Source organism: Lepidochelys kempii, chromosome 7 (assembly GCF_965140285.1).
Source record: "Lepidochelys kempii isolate rLepKem1 chromosome 7, rLepKem1.hap1, whole genome shotgun sequence".
In the NCBI taxonomy this organism is placed as follows: Eukaryota; Metazoa; Chordata; order Testudines; family Cheloniidae; genus Lepidochelys; species Lepidochelys kempii.
The window spans coordinates 45,754,666-45,772,010 of record NC_136386.1 but is presented as its reverse complement, the minus strand read 5'-3'; the positions used below and the strand labels follow the sequence as shown (position 1 = coordinate 45,772,010).

At 41.2% G+C, this 17,345-nt stretch overlaps 1 protein-coding gene across 11 annotated transcripts in view; it reads right to left on the bottom strand.

Moving 5' to 3' along the window:
- DOCK3 (dedicator of cytokinesis 3) overlaps positions 1–17,345 on the bottom strand; it is a 585,647-nt gene that overhangs the window by 177,955 nt on the left and 390,347 nt on the right. For all 11 annotated transcript variants that reach the window (XM_073352483.2, XM_073352491.2, XM_073352484.2 and 8 more), the window contains exons 11-12: positions 8,062–8,122; positions 7,047–7,194 (exon numbers count right to left, since the gene is read on the bottom strand). In XM_073352483.2, the coding sequence (XP_073208584.1) occupies positions 7,047–7,194; positions 8,062–8,122 (209 nt within the window). The remainder of the gene's footprint in view (positions 1–7,046; positions 7,195–8,061; positions 8,123–17,345) is intronic.

Sequence of the window (17,345 nt, the reverse complement as noted above, 5' to 3'; positions counted from 1 at the left end):
AGGTTTTGCCTAGAGGGATTCTCTATGTTTTGAATCTAATTACCCTGTAAGGTATCTACCATCCTGATTTTACAGAGGTGATTCCTTTATTTCTATTTACTTCTACTTCTATTAAAAGTCTTCTTGTAAGAAAACTGAATGCTTTTTCATTGTTCTCAGATCCAAGGGTTTGGGTCTGTGGTCATCTATGCAAATTGGTGAGGATTTTTACCAAACCTTTCCCAGGAAGTGGGGTGCAAGGGTTGGGAGGATTTTGGGGGGAAAGATGTGTCCAAACTACGTTTCCCAGTAAACCCAGTTAGAGTTTGGTGGTGGCAGTGGATATTCCAAGGGCAAAGGATAAAATTAATTTGTACCTTGGGGAAGTTTTAACCTAAGCTGGTAAAAGTAAGCTTAGGAGGTTTTCATGCAGGTCCCCACATCTGTACCCTAGAGTTCAGAGTGGGGGAGGAACCTTGACAGTCCTAGAGCCCAGTCTCCAATCCAAGCCTGAAGATCTACACACTGCAATTAAACAGCCCCTTAGCCTGAGTCCCACAAGTGCGTGTCAGCTGACACAGGCCAGCCATGGGTATTTAATTGCAGTGTAGACATACCCTGAGACAAGCTAAAGCTGTCAGGCTCCAGCCAAACCAGAAACACAAAACAAACTTTTGCTCTACTCAGGCAACAATTCTTTCCCCTGTGTCTATACACGCTTCTCCCCTAGCTGCAAAGGAAAAGCTTTCTCCCACCCTCAGCCCCAGACAACTCCTAAACAGTAGAAGGTGCCCACACTAGATCTCAACCCAAGCTGCTACTTTTGCCACAAGGCTGTTTCCTACACCTACTTTCACCACAAATTCACCTCATTCATTCTTTAATCAAGGGTTTACAAGAAATCCTTTCTTTATCACATAGTCTCTTCTCATTTTCCCACCCACAGCTTCCTCTACACTGGGAGCACCACCCTGACTGCTGATATGAGGCCTTCAGACTGTTCTAACTTATGCTGAGGGGATCTGTCCATAATACACCAGTTCCAGGATTGGGGAATGCAATGGTGGCTGAGAACACTGCGAATCTTCCATGAAGGCATAAAGAGTATTGTTAAGCCTGAACTTCCTTTAGTATATGAGGAAGAAAGGTGCAGCCCAACTGTCTCGGAGTGGGGAAAAGGTCAAGATCCAGAAACAGAACACTGTTCTATTAAAAGGCCTGCACGGTGTGTGTAACACAAGAATAAGGTAACATTCAATTAAATAAAAAGTGGAAAATTCAAAACTACTAAGAGGAAATGTTTTTTCATACAACATGTAGTTAAACGGTGGAATTTATCGCTAGACAAAGTTGTTGAGACCAAGAAATCAGCAAAATGCAAAAAGCAATTGGATATTTATATGGATATCAAGAATATCGAGAGATGTTGTTATTAATGAAAATATAACTTTTGGAAGGGATATTAACTTTGTACTTCAGAGCTTAAGACAATCACTAACTAACAGAAATCAGGATGAGACTTATATGTGGGTCAGATTATTCCACATATGCCTGCTGCAAGGTTCTTAACTCTGGTTCTGACCATTTGTAAACAGAATACAGTACCAGATGGACTGCTTGACTAGATGGACTGCTGGAACACAGAAATTCTATGTCCCTGTGTGTGTTAAGTTAAACTTAAAGGACCTGGGAGGATGCACCCAAAGAGTAATGATGGAGCAAAATAGGTTAACAAGCTCACTCGTTTAACTCTTTAACTGCAATTTACAAAAAAGGAGGAATAGATAGATAATGAGATATAGACCTTTCATCTTTAGGTCACTGGACTGAATCCACCCCAAGTTGATAGTGACTGAAAGTTAGTACCATCTAGTGGCATCTATAGTATTTGCAATGGATTGGTAGTGTCAGTCTAACTCCTAGCACACAGATATCCACATCATAAAATCTCCACCAAACTGGCCAGCTTGATAGTCTGGGCAGAGAGACATAAGAATGGCCAGGCTGGGTCAGTTCAAAGGTCCATCTGGCCCAGTATTCTGTCTTCCGACAGTGGCCAATGCCAGGTGCCCCAGAGGTAACGAACAGAACAGGTAATCATCATGTGATCCATCTCCTGTTGCCCATTCCCAGCTTCTGGCAAACAGGCTAGGGACATCATCCTTGCCCGTGCTGGCTAATAGCCATTGATGAATTTATCTAGCTCTTTTTTGAACCCTGTTACAGTCTTGGCCTTCACAACATTCTCTGGCAAGGAATTCTACAGGTTAACTATGTGTTGTATGAAAAATTACTTCTTTTGTTTGTTTTAAACCTGCTGCCTATTAATTTCATTTGGTGACCCCTAATTCTTGTGTTATGAGAAGGGGTAAATAACACTTCCTTATTTACTTTCTCCACACCAGTCATGATTTTATAGACCTCAATCATATCGCCCCTTAGTAGTCTCTTTTCCAAGCTGAAAAGTCCCAGTCTTATTAATCTCTCCTCATATGGCAGCCTCCATACCCTTAATAATTTTTGTTGCCCTTTTCTGAACCTTTTCCAATTCCAATATATCTTTTTTGAGATGGTGTGACCACATCTGCACATAGTATTCAAGATGTGGGCGTACCATGGATTTCTACAGAGGCAATATGATATTTTCTGTCTTCTTATCTATCCCTTTCTTAATGATTCCCAACATTTTGTTTGCTTTTTTGATTGCCGCTGTACATTTATTGGATGTTTTCAGAGAACTATCCACAATGACTCCAAGATCTCTTTCTTGAGTGGTAACAGCTAATTTAGACTCCATGATTTTATATGTATAGTTGGAATTATGTTTTCCAGTGTGCATTACTTTGCGTTTATCAACACTGAATTTCATTTGTCATTTTGTTGCTGAGTCACCCAGTTTTGAGAGATCCTTTTTTAGCTTTTCGCAGTCTGTCTGGGACTTAACTATCTTGAGTAGACCAAGAACCATATGACACTTTTGCTCCAGAATGGCCCCTTATGGCCAAGGTTGAAACTGGCTAGTGACCTTAGGGCCATGCAAATGTACACAGCCACTCTTCCTGACCCAGATGCATATGGCTAATGCAGCACCCAGAGTGCTTATTTCCCAACAGCAGTTCTGTCTGATTCTGCAGTCAATGGGGCCAAATGATTTCCCCTTTTCTCTCCATGGAAAAGTTAACTTTATGCACAACCTTCTGGCTGCTTGGTCCATTCAGGGAATTAATTTAAGCTGCAAAGCTGCAGCCTGAAGGGTGGGGTGATGGTGGCTGTGGAAACAGCATATAGACAAGAATTGGCCATTCTGGGTATGCAAAAGCGTGAGCACCTGGTCATAGGTAGGGAGGATCTGGCTAGGTCACTACATGTATTACTAGTACTTCACATAGAATTCTGAAAAGAAACTTATGGGAGCTCTGTTGAAGCACAGAAGTAGTTGGCAGTGTAGGGAAGTGCCTAACATGCTTTATCTGATTTGTGGTTAAATAGAGGACTTCAGTTCCCAGCGCTGTCAATTCAACATCTTTCATAAGTAAAAAAATTCATTTAAAATTTAGAAAAGAAATTAAATAATTGTGAGGTCTGAGGGGTAATCTGTACCATGTTAAACAGTGATGTTTATGAGGGTTACTGCAATATGAAAGAAATATAAGTATCCTATAATATAGACTATATAAAATGTAGGTCAAAAGAAACAGTATACACCACAAGAGAAATGACAACACTGGATGCTATGACACATACTTCTAGGTACAGTGTAAGCATCAATTCAATTATGGTATGCCAGCCCACGTAGGGAGTAGAAAACAATAAAATCCACCAGTAAAATAGTGAGGATTCCATCAGGATACTACATCTGACCCTGCAACTTTCGTATTTTTTACTTTAATATTGTATAGTGCTTTATTAAAAAAAAAAGCAAACAAAAAAACCAACCAAAGTCTCAATGTACATTTAGGATAAGACTATGTTTAAACAGAGTGCACAATTCTTCATGTGAAATTTTAAATTCTAAATCCTGATACTTTTGAAGAGCAAGATAGAGCACTTCATCCTGTACTACTGGTGGTGTCTCTGCTAAATGAGGAAGAAGAAATTAGAATTCTTATCTTCAAATCTAGCTTCCTTCTGGCATTCACAACTTTCTAATAGATACATAAACTGCTGATAGACTGAAAGGAAGGTATACAGTTTAAAGTATACAATTATACTATGGTTCCTAAAGTTATATTATGCCATTATAAACGCAGACAATGCTTTAGGGCCAGATTTTCAAAGATATTTAGGTGTCTAAAGATGCAGGTAGGAGCCCAGTGTGATTTTTCAAAGCTGCCTAACTCCCATTGAATGTATGCACCTAGGCACTTTTGAAAGTTCCAGGTGCCTAAGTCCCAATGGGAGTTAGGCAGCTTTGAAAAATCCCACTAGGCTCCTATGTATACCTTTAGGCACCTAAATATCTTTAAAAATCTGGCCCTTAGTTACTAATACAGATGAATAGCTTTTTGTCCTGAAGTGGGCACAGTGCACAAGAACACAAAACTGAATCTAAACAAAAGGTATTTGAAAAGACACACATGTCTGAAGGAGAAGTGCACCAGTGACTGAATCTGCTTTAATGGAAGCTGGCATGAGCTACTGCACATTTTCTGTTATTTAAATGAGTGGTGACTGTGAGAACTGATGAATATTTTCTCACTTGTTTCAGAGAGCAAGTTGTCCAGAAGAAATTTTATGTTTGCCAATTTTCAGCATCCTTACTGAATGCTGCAGGACCATCAGCTGCTAAACAGTACAAAAGCCTTACTTTGTTTGACACCTAAACCTCTGACCCAACACAAGATCCATCTATCATTTCTCCTACAGCTAGTGTTAACAGAGCCCTTCAACAACAAATGCATGGCATAGCTTGTACAGACTGAAAGTACATGTAGATTTCAATCCCACACAGATCTACTAAAGAATTTCAGAACTGCAAGCAAATCACTTTGAAAATAATCTGAATTTACTGCCATAATTCCCAAACCAAACATATATTTTAATCTCTATTAATGCTCCTAAAACAAGAAAGCACCTTCAATCTTGAAAATCTGAGTATTTTACCTTTTAAAATTAAAAATATTTCAAACTGTAAACCTTTGAAAGCAACAGCTAAAATACTAATCCTTGTTATTGCAAAACAATCTATCAGGGGCGAAAGAACAGCTCACGGTTGCTTTTAAGGCAATTAAACCTGCCAGCATGTTTTCAAAAAGTCTGTCACTCAAACACTAGTATGAAATGGAATTTGAATATTGATGGGAATGTGCAGGTAGAAGTAAGTCTTGGGTCAGGTGTGTGTGGGTATTTATTCACTAATCTGATTAGCATATTTCAAAAGATGAAGGTAAACTACTAGTGGATCTCCTGTGCAAAGTGACAGTCTATGAACAATCCCAGTACACCGAGGAAATAACTGGCAATGTTCTCTGTTTAATTAACCATCAGAAAGCAATATTGATCCAATAAAGCAGCCTCTGTGAGCAGTTGTGAATAGAAGCCAAACAGACAATTTCAGTTTAGCCTGAAGAATCTGACAGATTTATCTTAAGCAGGTCAAAGGCAGATGATGCCACTGAAGTTAAAGCTAGAAGTAAACTGCATATTAAAGGTTCAAAATAAGATGTCAATATACAAACTTGACTGAGCAATAGAAATATGCTTGAACTTTTCATGCTTTTCCATCAGCAAAGTCTTCACTCATATTATGAAAGACAGTCAACATTTCAGTCTTTAACCCAGTGGTTCCCCGGCTTTTATTTATATGCGATAGACTGGTCTATGGGCTCCATGGAAGCCCCCACAACCCTTTATGGCATGGCAGGATCTCTGCTTTTTTCTGTCCAGTCTCTCTTTTTTCCCCTTAGTCTCCCTGTTTACATGCTTTTTTTTACCCCTTCATCTCCCCCCGCCTTTTCTGCTTTCCATTTTCATACATTTTTGCTCTCTTATGTTTTGCTGCCTTTTCCTGGCCACCACCCTCCTGCCTGTTTCTCCCCTTACCAGAAGTGGGGGTGTCCATCAGAAATCTGTAAGCCTGGACACATGCTCCTGAAGACGTACTCTTTTGTGGGAGCAGAGACAAAGCTTCAGCTGATGATGTGCTTCTTAAAACTGTAGTCGGGTATGCATGAGTGGCTCCTATAGCCATGTGCATTAGGAAACAGCCTCAAGTGCAGGGAGGGAATGTAGTTTTTCAAAGAGATGCCAAATGATTTAGTCACAGCAGCACTATTGTAGTGGACATTCAGAGTGGATCTATGGTCATGCAGCTTTCCCCACCCTTACTGCTCCTTTCCTCTTCCCTGCACCCCCGTGCCCAAACCTAGACTTCTCTCTCTCTCACCCCCAGATCGCAGAATGCTGCTTTAGCCATTCTTTAAGCTTTTAAAAGTTACGCTTAGTAGCACTGAGAGCAACATCAGTAAGAAACAGGAAAAAGAACAGTTTATGAATTCTCCCCAGTGATATATATTCAAGGAATATTCCAAAATGTGTCTTCTTGTCATGCAACCTGGCTGAAACATCATATCTTTAAAATGAAGCTGCATGTAGTTTTAGTATATCTCCCTCAGGCTCACTAGCTGTCTTGCAGCTGTACGAAAAAGCAAGGGTAAGTAGAAATTTCCCTGCTCATGCTCTCCCCCCTCATCCCCAAGTTTGCTTCCCTATGAAAAGAAACATCTAAAAAGTGGGGTACAATGGTTATTCTTTAAAGAGCTCAGCATTAGCATCAGCCAGCTAAGTAAAATGAATTAGAAGGCTGGAGAATTCATCAATGTAAGCATCACACACTTGCACATTTCTGTAAGAGATTTATTTAGATTATTTGTTTGTACGCATGAGAGCAGGTCATGCTAACCTGTCAGGGAGAGGAACTCACAAAAAATTATAAGTCCTTTACATGTCATTTATAGCTCAGTGCTGAATCTCTGGTTTGTGGCACATGCGTATTCATGTAGTATTAAGACACCTAACCTATACTAATCGCTCACTCAGTTTCTTTCTCCCTCTGGTGAGTTACTCACGTGTAAACTTTGAGAACAAAATCTTTTTCTTCCTTTAGTTCAGAGATTGATTGAAGTACATCCATGATGCTCAATACTGCACAGCCATAGGGGCGACGATAATGTAGGTGGGAGGGGCCTTTTTTGGAATCATTTAGCAGCATGCGACCTGAAACAGACAGCTTGGTTAGCAATTAACATGCAGTTGCTCTCTCTGCTCCTATCTTTCTGTTGTCTCTATGTGAGTGTGTATACATACATACAGTATAAACTACAGTACAGAACTGTCTGTGTCCCTCTTTTCATATTCTTCTATATATGAATTATGCAGTCAATTGTTACATAGAAACTTTTTAACTGGGCCATTTCTGTAGACTGACTATTATTCTGATTAAATTATTGTCCCATTAAGAGATGAGATTTTTAAACAGCCTGAAAAAACTAGAAATAAAATACTGTACATTACACAAATACAAGAAATATTTACCTGGCCTCTTCTCAATTAAAACACCGATATCTTAACACCTTGGCATTGGCTAAATGCATCCCCATTAAGCAGGTTTTTTTGCTAACAGTGTGTCTCAAAAGCTGCTATTGCCATTTATGGTCACTGGGCACACAACAAAAAAGAGTTCCCTGTATTTATCCATCTGCAAATGATTTATAATTCTGAATGACCAGGTACGCTGACATCCTCTCCAAAAAGTGAGCTTTATCTCCCCCTTTCCTACATCTTGTGTGCAAAGTTTAGAAGGGTACATGATAAAACTGATATCTTCTCTTTCCAAATGGGTATTTACCCAAGTCTTGTGTTCCAGATCAAGAAAATCACTGTCTAGCAATTACTAAAATGTATTAACACTTATGTATAATGCCATGATTTGAAATTCTGTTTCTACAAAGAGGTAGGGTCTGTGATGGAGCTTTCTAACTGGTTAAATTGATCACAGCGTCAATTCAGTATAAGATAGGTTTTAAAAATATTTTTCATTTTGAGCTAATATAAAAAAAAATTAGTTAGCAAACCATACTGTACCTATTCGAATTACATGTGCAACTATGTACAAGTCTCTCTTCGTATCCTTGCTGCTGAGATCCTAACAAATTGGAAAAAAATAGAAGTTGAAACAAATAACACAACAAATAACAAATAACACAACTTTTGACCTTAAAGAAGGTCTGCAAAATACTCGTACAAACACACCCCACAAATAATAATAAATAATAATATTTTTCACGTATTTAACTCCTTCCATCTTTAAATCTGATTTACAAAGGTGGGAAGGTTATGGATGAAGAAAAATTAGGCACAGACAGGTTATGTTTTGGCTAGCAGAGTTCTATAAAAGAAAAAACAAAAATCAACTGTCTACCTTGGTGAGGAAACTATGTTGGAACTCTGTCAACAGTCATTTTCAAACATGTATTTAACGCTTTGATCCTAACACACCCTACTTGAGATGAAATCTATGAGCTGCAGTACTACACAATATTAGGAAATTAGGCAGCTCTGCCGCACTGCCCCGCACTGTCTGCTAGCCACTTGCAGGGCATCTATATGGAATCCCATGCATGCATTCATGAGGCATTATGTCTTGTTCCAAGACTCCTCCGCTGACACATCCTTTGGGGCTGTAGTTTTACAAGCAGCCATACTCTGCATCCTCACACTCTCCTCTCGGACTACTGCTTGTCAAAACCCAGAGTGGAATACACACAGGAACCACCACTTGAAGAAGAAAGGGAAGTTACTTACCTGGTTGTAACTGGAGCTCTTCGAGATGTGTGGCCCCTATCTGTATTCCACTACCCACCCTCCTTCCCCTCTGCTTCAGATAATGATTGGATTCATGGTAGAGAAGGAACTGGAGCGGTGGTCAGTTCACCCTGCCCCTTATATTCTTGGTGCAAAGCATGAGGATGGCAAGGGCGCAGGAGCGGACCAACGGACACTGCTTGCAAGAATTCTCTCTCTCTCAGGCACATGGAGCACATGCATACCCACAATGGAATACACACAGGGACCAGTACTCAAAGAAGAAAACAGTGTCTAAGAGTCATTTAAATAGTTGTCATTCATGGAATATTTAGAAAATTATGAGGTTTTGGTTCTGTTACTATATTAAATATAAAAAAGTCATAGTAATACTAAAAGGAGAAAAAGATACCTATAGAGATTCTAAATAAAATTGTAACTTAACTCATCCTTATTGTTCCTAGTAAGAGGGAACAGTCGTCTCACTTCATTTGATGACCCAAGATGAAAAAACCCCAGGCATTTTACAATCACTAGACTTAAGAAGATGAGAACAGGATGTTGTAGTAGCCTCAGTTCCAAATCTAACAGCTATGAGGCTTATGTTTGACCCTTAATGTTATTTTAATATAACAGCTGTGGATTCAAATTTTTCATGTTTTCTTTCCCTTCAATTAAACTATGGCCTCCATCCTAGTGATGGTGGCATACTCCGAAATGTTTGAGTGAGGAAATGTTTCAGCATTATTAGGTTTGCTTATACAATAAGGTGGCTTGTTCTACTACTAAGTTTTGTAAAATATAAAAAACTCAACTTCGTTTCTCAGTAGCAAATTTTCAAAATGAAATCACTCCTAAGTCAAATGACACTAAAGCCATTGTGAAAAGAAAAGAAAAGACACTTTTTAGTAAAGGTAAAGGTGGAGAAATTCTGATTTTGCAATTTTATAACTTAAAATCAATTTAGAGAATTAAAAAAGGGTTGTTTTTTTTGTTGAAAAGAAAATATGAATCATACCTGTCACCTTGCATGGAAGATTTCTGTCCTATGTGATTTGAGAGAGGAAATCTCAAAAATTGAGGTTTATGATAGCAATGCAGACAGACAGTGAAATATAGAAGTACAGCTAAAATAAATGCATATGGGCAGCTACACTTCTAACGACAGCAAAGATCATATTTTATAAGCAAAGTTCTAAGAGAAAAATTCTGCCCTTTACATATGTGGCCATGCATGCCGAGTGGGGAGAAAGAGGGACGGGGAGAGAGGGAAGGGGAAGATGTCAACCAGAGCTGTATTTCCAGTTAGTCTCATACTGCTAGCACAGTGCAGGATGGTTGAAGGGGAGCTATAAACTGATGGGGATATCTTGCTACTTACTCCTTTGAAAAAAAATAGTGTATTTCCTTGGCTAGAGCATGCTGCTTATTGTAAATATCATAGAATCACAGAATATCAGGGTTGGAAGGGACCCCTGAAGGTCATCTAGTCCAACCCCCTGCTCGAAGCAGGACCAATTCCCAGTTAAATCATCCCAGCCAGGGCTTTGTCAAGCCTGACCTTAAAAACCTCTAAGGAAGCTCCGGGAGGGAGCGGGGAGGAGGGGGAACAGGGCGCACTCAGGGGAGGAGGCGGGGAAGAGGTGGGGCTGGGGTGGGGATTTGGGGAAGGAGTCCAATAGGGGCAGGAAGGGGGCGGAGTTGGGGCAGGGACTTTGGGGAAGGGGTTGGAATGGGGGTGGGGCACGGGTGGAGTCGGGGCTGGGCCGGGGACAGAGGGGGGGTCGAGCACCCACTTGTGCCAGAAGAAGTCGGTACCTGTGCTGGCATTTGTCCCTCTGATGTATTTGTAAAGAGCAATCATATATCCATTCAGCCTTCATTTTGTTATGCTAAACAAGTCAAGCTTCTTAAGTCTCCTTTCATAAGGTAAATTCTCCATTCCTCTGATCACCCTAGTAGCCCTTCTCTGCATCTGTTCCAATTTGAATTCATCTCTCAAACATGGGACATCAGAATTGCACACAGTATTCCAGATGAGGTCTCACCAGTGCCTTGTATCATGGTAATAACACTTCTCTATCTCTACTGGAAATACCTCGCCTGATGCATCCTAGGATTGCATTAGCCTTTTTTTCATGGCCACCTAACGTTGGCAGCTCATCCTGTGATCAACCAATACACCCAAGTATTTCTTCTCCTCTCTCATTTCCAACAGGTAGGTCCCCAAAAATTCTTGTTGTTAGTCCCTAAACTCATAACCTTGCACTTTGCACTACTACATTTCATCCCATTTCTATTACTACAGTTTTCAAAGTTGTCCAAATCTTCTTGTATGATATTCTGTTCCTCCTTTGTATTGGCAGTACTTTCCAACTATGTGTCATCTGCAAATGACTTTCCACTTTTTGTGCAAACATCGGTAATGAAAATGACCGATCTCTGAGGAACTCCACTAGTAATTTCCCTCCAGGCTGACAGTTCATGTTTCAGATTGATCCATTGTATTCTCCCCTTTAACCAGTTCCTTACCCATCTTTTGATTCTCGTATTAATCCTAATCTTCTCCAATAGAACTAGTAATTTTCCATGTGGAACTGTATCAAATGCTTTACTGAAATCCAGATAGATTAGATCTAATGCATTTGCTTTGTCTAGAAAATTAGTTATCTCCTCAAAGAAAGAGATAAGGCTGTATGATACGATTTACCTTTTGGAAAACCAGGTTGTGTTTTATCCCAATCACCGTTTACCTCTATGTCCTTAACTATTCTCTCTTTCAAAATTGGTTATCAAACCTTACATACAATTGAGGTCAAACTAATGGGCCTGCAGTTTCCTGGATCACTTTTTCTCCCCTTTCTTAAATATAGGTACTATATTTGCTCTTCTCCAGTCACAGGATACGATCCCTGAGTTTGCAGATTAATTAAAAAGCCTTGCTATTGGGCTTACAAATTTCATGTGCCAGTTCCTCTAATATTCTCAGATGGAGATTATTTGGGTGCCCCCATTTGGTCCCATCAAGGTGTTTGAGTTTAGCTTCCATCTCAGATATGGTAATTTCTATTTCCATATCTTTAAGTGTTTTCCCTAGCTGGGTGTAGTCTTCTTTGGTGCATTCCTGAGAGAATCTAGCAGTATAGTTTGTTCCCAAGTGAAGGACTATTGGGGGATTCTTTCCTAATCTCATTAGGATTCTCTTCAGCTTTAGGTCCACATCCTGAATCTTAGCTCCTGGCAGACAGTACAACTTTTTGTTCTCTGGATCAGCTCTGGGGACAAGCCTCTTTTTCTTAATAGGGAGTCCACAGTCACTTAGACCTACTTCTTCCTGGTGTTGGTGTGATCCTCTGTCCATCCCCCTTCTGTTTTTAATGGCTGCAAGTCTTCTTATCTTCTGTTCATCATTCCCTATCCTCCTAGGGCTCCAAACTCTGGCTATCTCCATTGTCTTTCCCCCTCTTCTTATAGGGAACCAGCAGTTCTTCTCTTCTTCCTTGCTCTTCCATTTCTGTTACTGCCTGCCTCTTCCCTTCATTTTTCAACTCACTGAACCTGTTCCTCAGCTCTATTTCTCCTTTGGTAGCCAGTCCTTTCCTCTGCTTTGCTGTCATAGCCACAGACTTCTACTGGCCACTCCCCTCATTCAGCAGTCTACCCTCACAGTTCTCTGGTCCATCATGTATCCACAAGTGTTTAGGTTTCCCTTTAGCCTCCTGTCTCCTTCCCTCCATTATTCACTCAAATACTCTTCAATACTCAATCACAGTTTCTAGCGGCATCTCCAAACCATGGATCTTCTCTTCCATCAAACCACTCAGCCGGAACTTCATAAAAACAAAGCACCTTTCAGGTACCCACTCCAGAATGATATACATCCTGCAGATTCTACCTCCAGTCATTTTCAACATCTCTTCCATTTTTCAGTTCTGTAGCAGAACTGCCTCTGTAGCCTCACTTCCTAAGCTCCTGTCAAGAAGCAAAAACACCCCACAAAAATACCACTCATGCCCTCCTCCAAACTCTGCCTTGCAAATTCCCCCTCAAATTCCCATTTTCAGTTCTGTTTGCTAGGTTCTGTGCTGCCTCTGCTCTCTAGCTAGCAGATCATGCCTCTTTGGGGCTGTGGAGTGTTGGCCAGCATTGAGGCTGCATAAAATTTTCCCAGTATTCTCTCTCTCCTGCTGCATAGATAAGGGGTAAGCTTTCTAGGCTCTCTTTACTGTCTCGTGCACCAGTGCAGCATATGGCAAGATTTAGCCTTGTGTGTCTTGGAAAAAATGAAGCTCAATGATAAGAAGGGATTTTGTGCAGTTTTAATCTTCACAGCTATCATTAGCGCACCTTCAGCCAGTAAGGTTCTTCTATTCCCCAGTGTTCTGGGGATGCTTATCCTGCTAACGCTGTCTCACACCGGGATTAAAAATTATAGACCAACCCTGGTAAGAAGTGTTTGTGTGTTGTTTTTGTTCAGTTGTGCCTCATGCACACAGAGTATTTGTGAAAATGGAGTACAAATGTAAAAGCAAGTTAATTCACCATATTTTAAAATATCAAAATTATGGATAATTATTGTTAGAATATTTAAAGCACAAGCTCCCATGTTTTCACTTGCTAGAAGTACCCACTGCTTAAATACTTCCTTTGCTTTGTAATTTTCCCTTTGAGAAAGCGTGCGGTGACATCTTTGACAAGCAAAGAAACTCATAAACAGGCCAGGGACACACAACTGTTCTCAGTCTTCCTAGACAGTAAAGGGCATTTGAGAACATGCATCGTTTCTTAACAAACCCTTTACTTTTCAATGTGATCATAGAATCATCGAAGATTAGGACTGGAAGAGACCTCAGGAGGTCATCTAGTCCAACCCCCTGCTCAAAGCAGGACCAACACCAATTAAATCATCCCAGCCAAGGCTTTGTCAAGCCTGACCTTAAAAACCTCTAAGGATGGAGATTCCACCACCTCCCTAGGAAACCCATACCAGTGCTTCACCACCCACCTAGTGAAATAGTGTTTCCTAATATCCAGCCTAAACCTTCCCTACTGCAACTTGAGACCATTGCTCCTTGTTCCATCATCTGCCACCACTGAGAACAGCCAAGCTCCATTCTCTTTGGAACCCCCCTTCAGGTAGTTGAAGGCTGTTATCAAATCCCCCCTTACTCTTCTCTTCTGCAGACTAAATAACCCCAGTTCCCTCAGCCTCTCCTTGTAAGTCATGTGCCCAGCCCCCTGATCATTTTTGTTGCCCTCCACTGGACTCTCTCCCATTTGTCCACATCTTTTCTGTAGTGGGGGGCCCAAAACTGGACACAATACTCCAGATGTGGCCTCACCAGTGCCGAATAGAGGGGAATAATCACTTCCCTCGATCTGCTGGCAGTGCTCCTACTAATGCAGCCCAATATGCCATTAGCCTTCGTGGCAACAAGACTGGTTGTATTTTCTAATTTGACCTTGAAAAGTTAACATTACTAGTGTTTAGGTTTTACATATAAGGGGACAAACCCTTTGCCTAATTAAAGTATTATATGGATGATATTCTGAGCAGATACTGTAATAGCTACAGCTGTACATGTTCATTACTCTATTTGGAGAAGTAGGGATTTATAATTTTATTATGGCAAATTGATTTATAGAGGGGACTATTTTTCAAGGGGAAAATGTCAAAATATTGGGGAGGAGTGGGGAAACATACTTACCCTCTTCAGCTCCACAGAACATACTAAAAACATTAATACAGCCCCAGGGGCTGCAGGTCACAGCCAGACGGCATAGGACCTCAGTGCAGATGGCCCTGAGATCTTCCAGGTTTGAGGGTGGCTTTTTTGCAAGGGGAGAAAATACTGCCTCACCCCTGACAGGAGAATGCAAGAATATCTATGAGGAAATCCTCACAGAAATTTCCAGACAAAAAGTCCCCTTCTCCTGGCTTTTAATGTAGGAGGGGACAATCTGAGCCAATTACTTATTTGTGTCCCATGGAACTGAAGTGATTTGTTGAACTGCGCTCTCAATATTGCCTCTGCTGTAGGTGTAAACTATTCCTGCTATAGAGCTGACATTTTCAAGTGATGTTGGTTGACAGACAAAAAGAAGTAAACCAAAAGACCATGATAATTTAATGCTTCATTACGAACACAGGTTAAAAAAATGTTAGCCAAATGGAAAAAAAAATTTCATTAAAAAGAATGGTTATTTAACTTTACAATACCAGTGGTTCTTCAAGATGTTGTCATCCCCTCTCTCTGATCGATAAGTAGTGCCCCAACTGGAAGGAGGTATTAATATTAAGAATTCCTAACTGCCACTACCTAAATAGTGATGTGATGGGGCACCTGGCCCACACTGGTCTCTAAGGGGTTAATAGAACCCTAGGGAGGCTGCGCAGGAGGCAGCCAATCAGGACCAAGTGGGCCCTTATAAAAAGGGAGCTTCAGGGCAGTGGAGCCCTGTTCTCTGCTGGGAGCCCAGGGAGGAAGGAGTGTGTTTCTGGAGGGCTGAGAGAACTGCCAGCACAGAGAAGTGTTGCTAGCAAGGGCCAGGGGAGTGAGAGACAGTTCCTGGATGGCTGCTGGGGTTTGCAGGCTGAGGCCCTGAGGCAAGGGCAAAGAGGATGCTGGTGCCATGAGGAAGTGGACAGACAATTTGCTTCAGTAGCCACAAATGGAAGTAGCTGAACAGTGGACTGCAGGTCCCCTGGAGGGGGAGCACAGTGTGTGGCATGGTCAGAGGGCTGTATCGCTGAAAAGGACGCCATGATCCTTGGAGAGACATGGGTCCTACAGCAGGAGTGACAGCGGTGAGGCACCACCTGAAGAGGGTGCAATAATATGCAGAGCTAATTCCCAAGACAGCCAGCTGGAGGCACCACAGTGGTGAGTGAACCCCGTTACAAGTTACTTAACACTGCCCTGCCAAATTTGGCATCTGATCTTGTGGCCAAGTCAAGGGCCTAGTACTGAACCAAAGTAAGGAAATTACCCTGCACATTTCGGATATGGGGATGTTTCTAAAGCATGGAGAGGATGCAATTTGCACTCTAGTGAAGTGAGCTTTAATATTTGGAGGAAGAGGTGTACCAGTCCTATAACACCAGATTGAAATACAGTGCATCTAATCTATTTTGGTAGCCTCTGGGAGGAGATGGATTGACCTTTAAGAGCACCAGAGATGTCAAACAAAAGAAACTGAGGTAGTCAAGTTATCAACGTGGTGTCAATAAGACAAAATAAACCCCCAAAGCTCTTCATCTAACAGGAGTCTGCAACAACTTAGCAGACTTCCTAGCAGACAGTCCAGAGACCATTTGTGGTTGCTGATGGAGTGTCTGCTTAGAAATTCTGCTGGGCTGTTGCTCACTCCTGGTAGATGAAGAGCTTTTGGGGTTCATTTTGTGCTACTGACACCATGTCCATAACTTGACTGCCTCCTGACAGAGTGATAAATGGGCACCTCCTTGCTTGTTTATAAAGTATGTTGTTGATTTGTTGTCTATGATAATCTGCAGAGCGGAATTCTGTAGAATAGGTTGGAATGCTATGCAAGCTAAACTGATTACTTTTAGTTCTAGAATTTATATACCATGAAACAACTTTGCAAGAGAAGGAGCAGAGAAAAGAATCCCTCCAAAATGTTCTTGGGCCAACAGTGTGGATAGAATGCGTACCAGGACCACAACTTGCATGCTCATTTGGTATCTTGGAGGATGACCTTAATCAGACTTCTTATGAATGCAGGTGAAGTCTGGCTAGCAGTATCACATATGTGCAAACCAACAAGAGGCCAAAAAGTTTGAGGCAGCTTCTTACTATAGTTGACCATTTGTTTTGATATTGGTCATTAGCATTTTGGGAAGTCTCTTCATGTTGTGGAGAGATTGAATGGCACATGGCAGCCTTGTACTGGTAATGATTGGGCCCTATAGGTACTTCCTGTGGGACAAATGGATGGCAAAATGGAAGTGAGTACTCTTACTAATGAGTAAGTCTTAAGCCTGAAAGAAAAAGGATGATCCAAGTAAGCTTTGCCATCCTGAATCTGAGATAGCATATACATTTAGTCAGTCTACTCAGGTCTAGGATAGGATGAAGACCACCTTTTTGCTTCAGGATAAAGAAATAAATATAAGGAGTAGAAACCTGTTCCCCTGTACTCCAGAGGTACCATGTCCTTTATGACTCCTTGGCAAAGTGGAAAAGACACTTCTTCCTTTAGCTGATTTTCCTGAGAAGAGTCCCTGAAGAATGATAGGGAAGGGAGGTATGGGTAGGGGGTAAGGACTGAAATTCAATAGAATAGTTATGAGACACAACTTCCAGCACCCATTTGTCTGTTGTTATTGCAGTCCAAGTGTCAAGGAAGAAAGCAAGATGGCATCCAAAAGTAGGGCTTGGGGTGGCTCTTGAGTGATTTGAGTGTGGCTCCTGATCCTTGTGTCAAACCTGCTGTCCGAAGCAAATGAAGGCTGCCTAGTAAGTGGGAAAGATGGTGTCCTTTGAGAGAACCTTAACATCTTCCAGGGTAGCTACTCAGAAGGCTATTGTATAAATAGATGT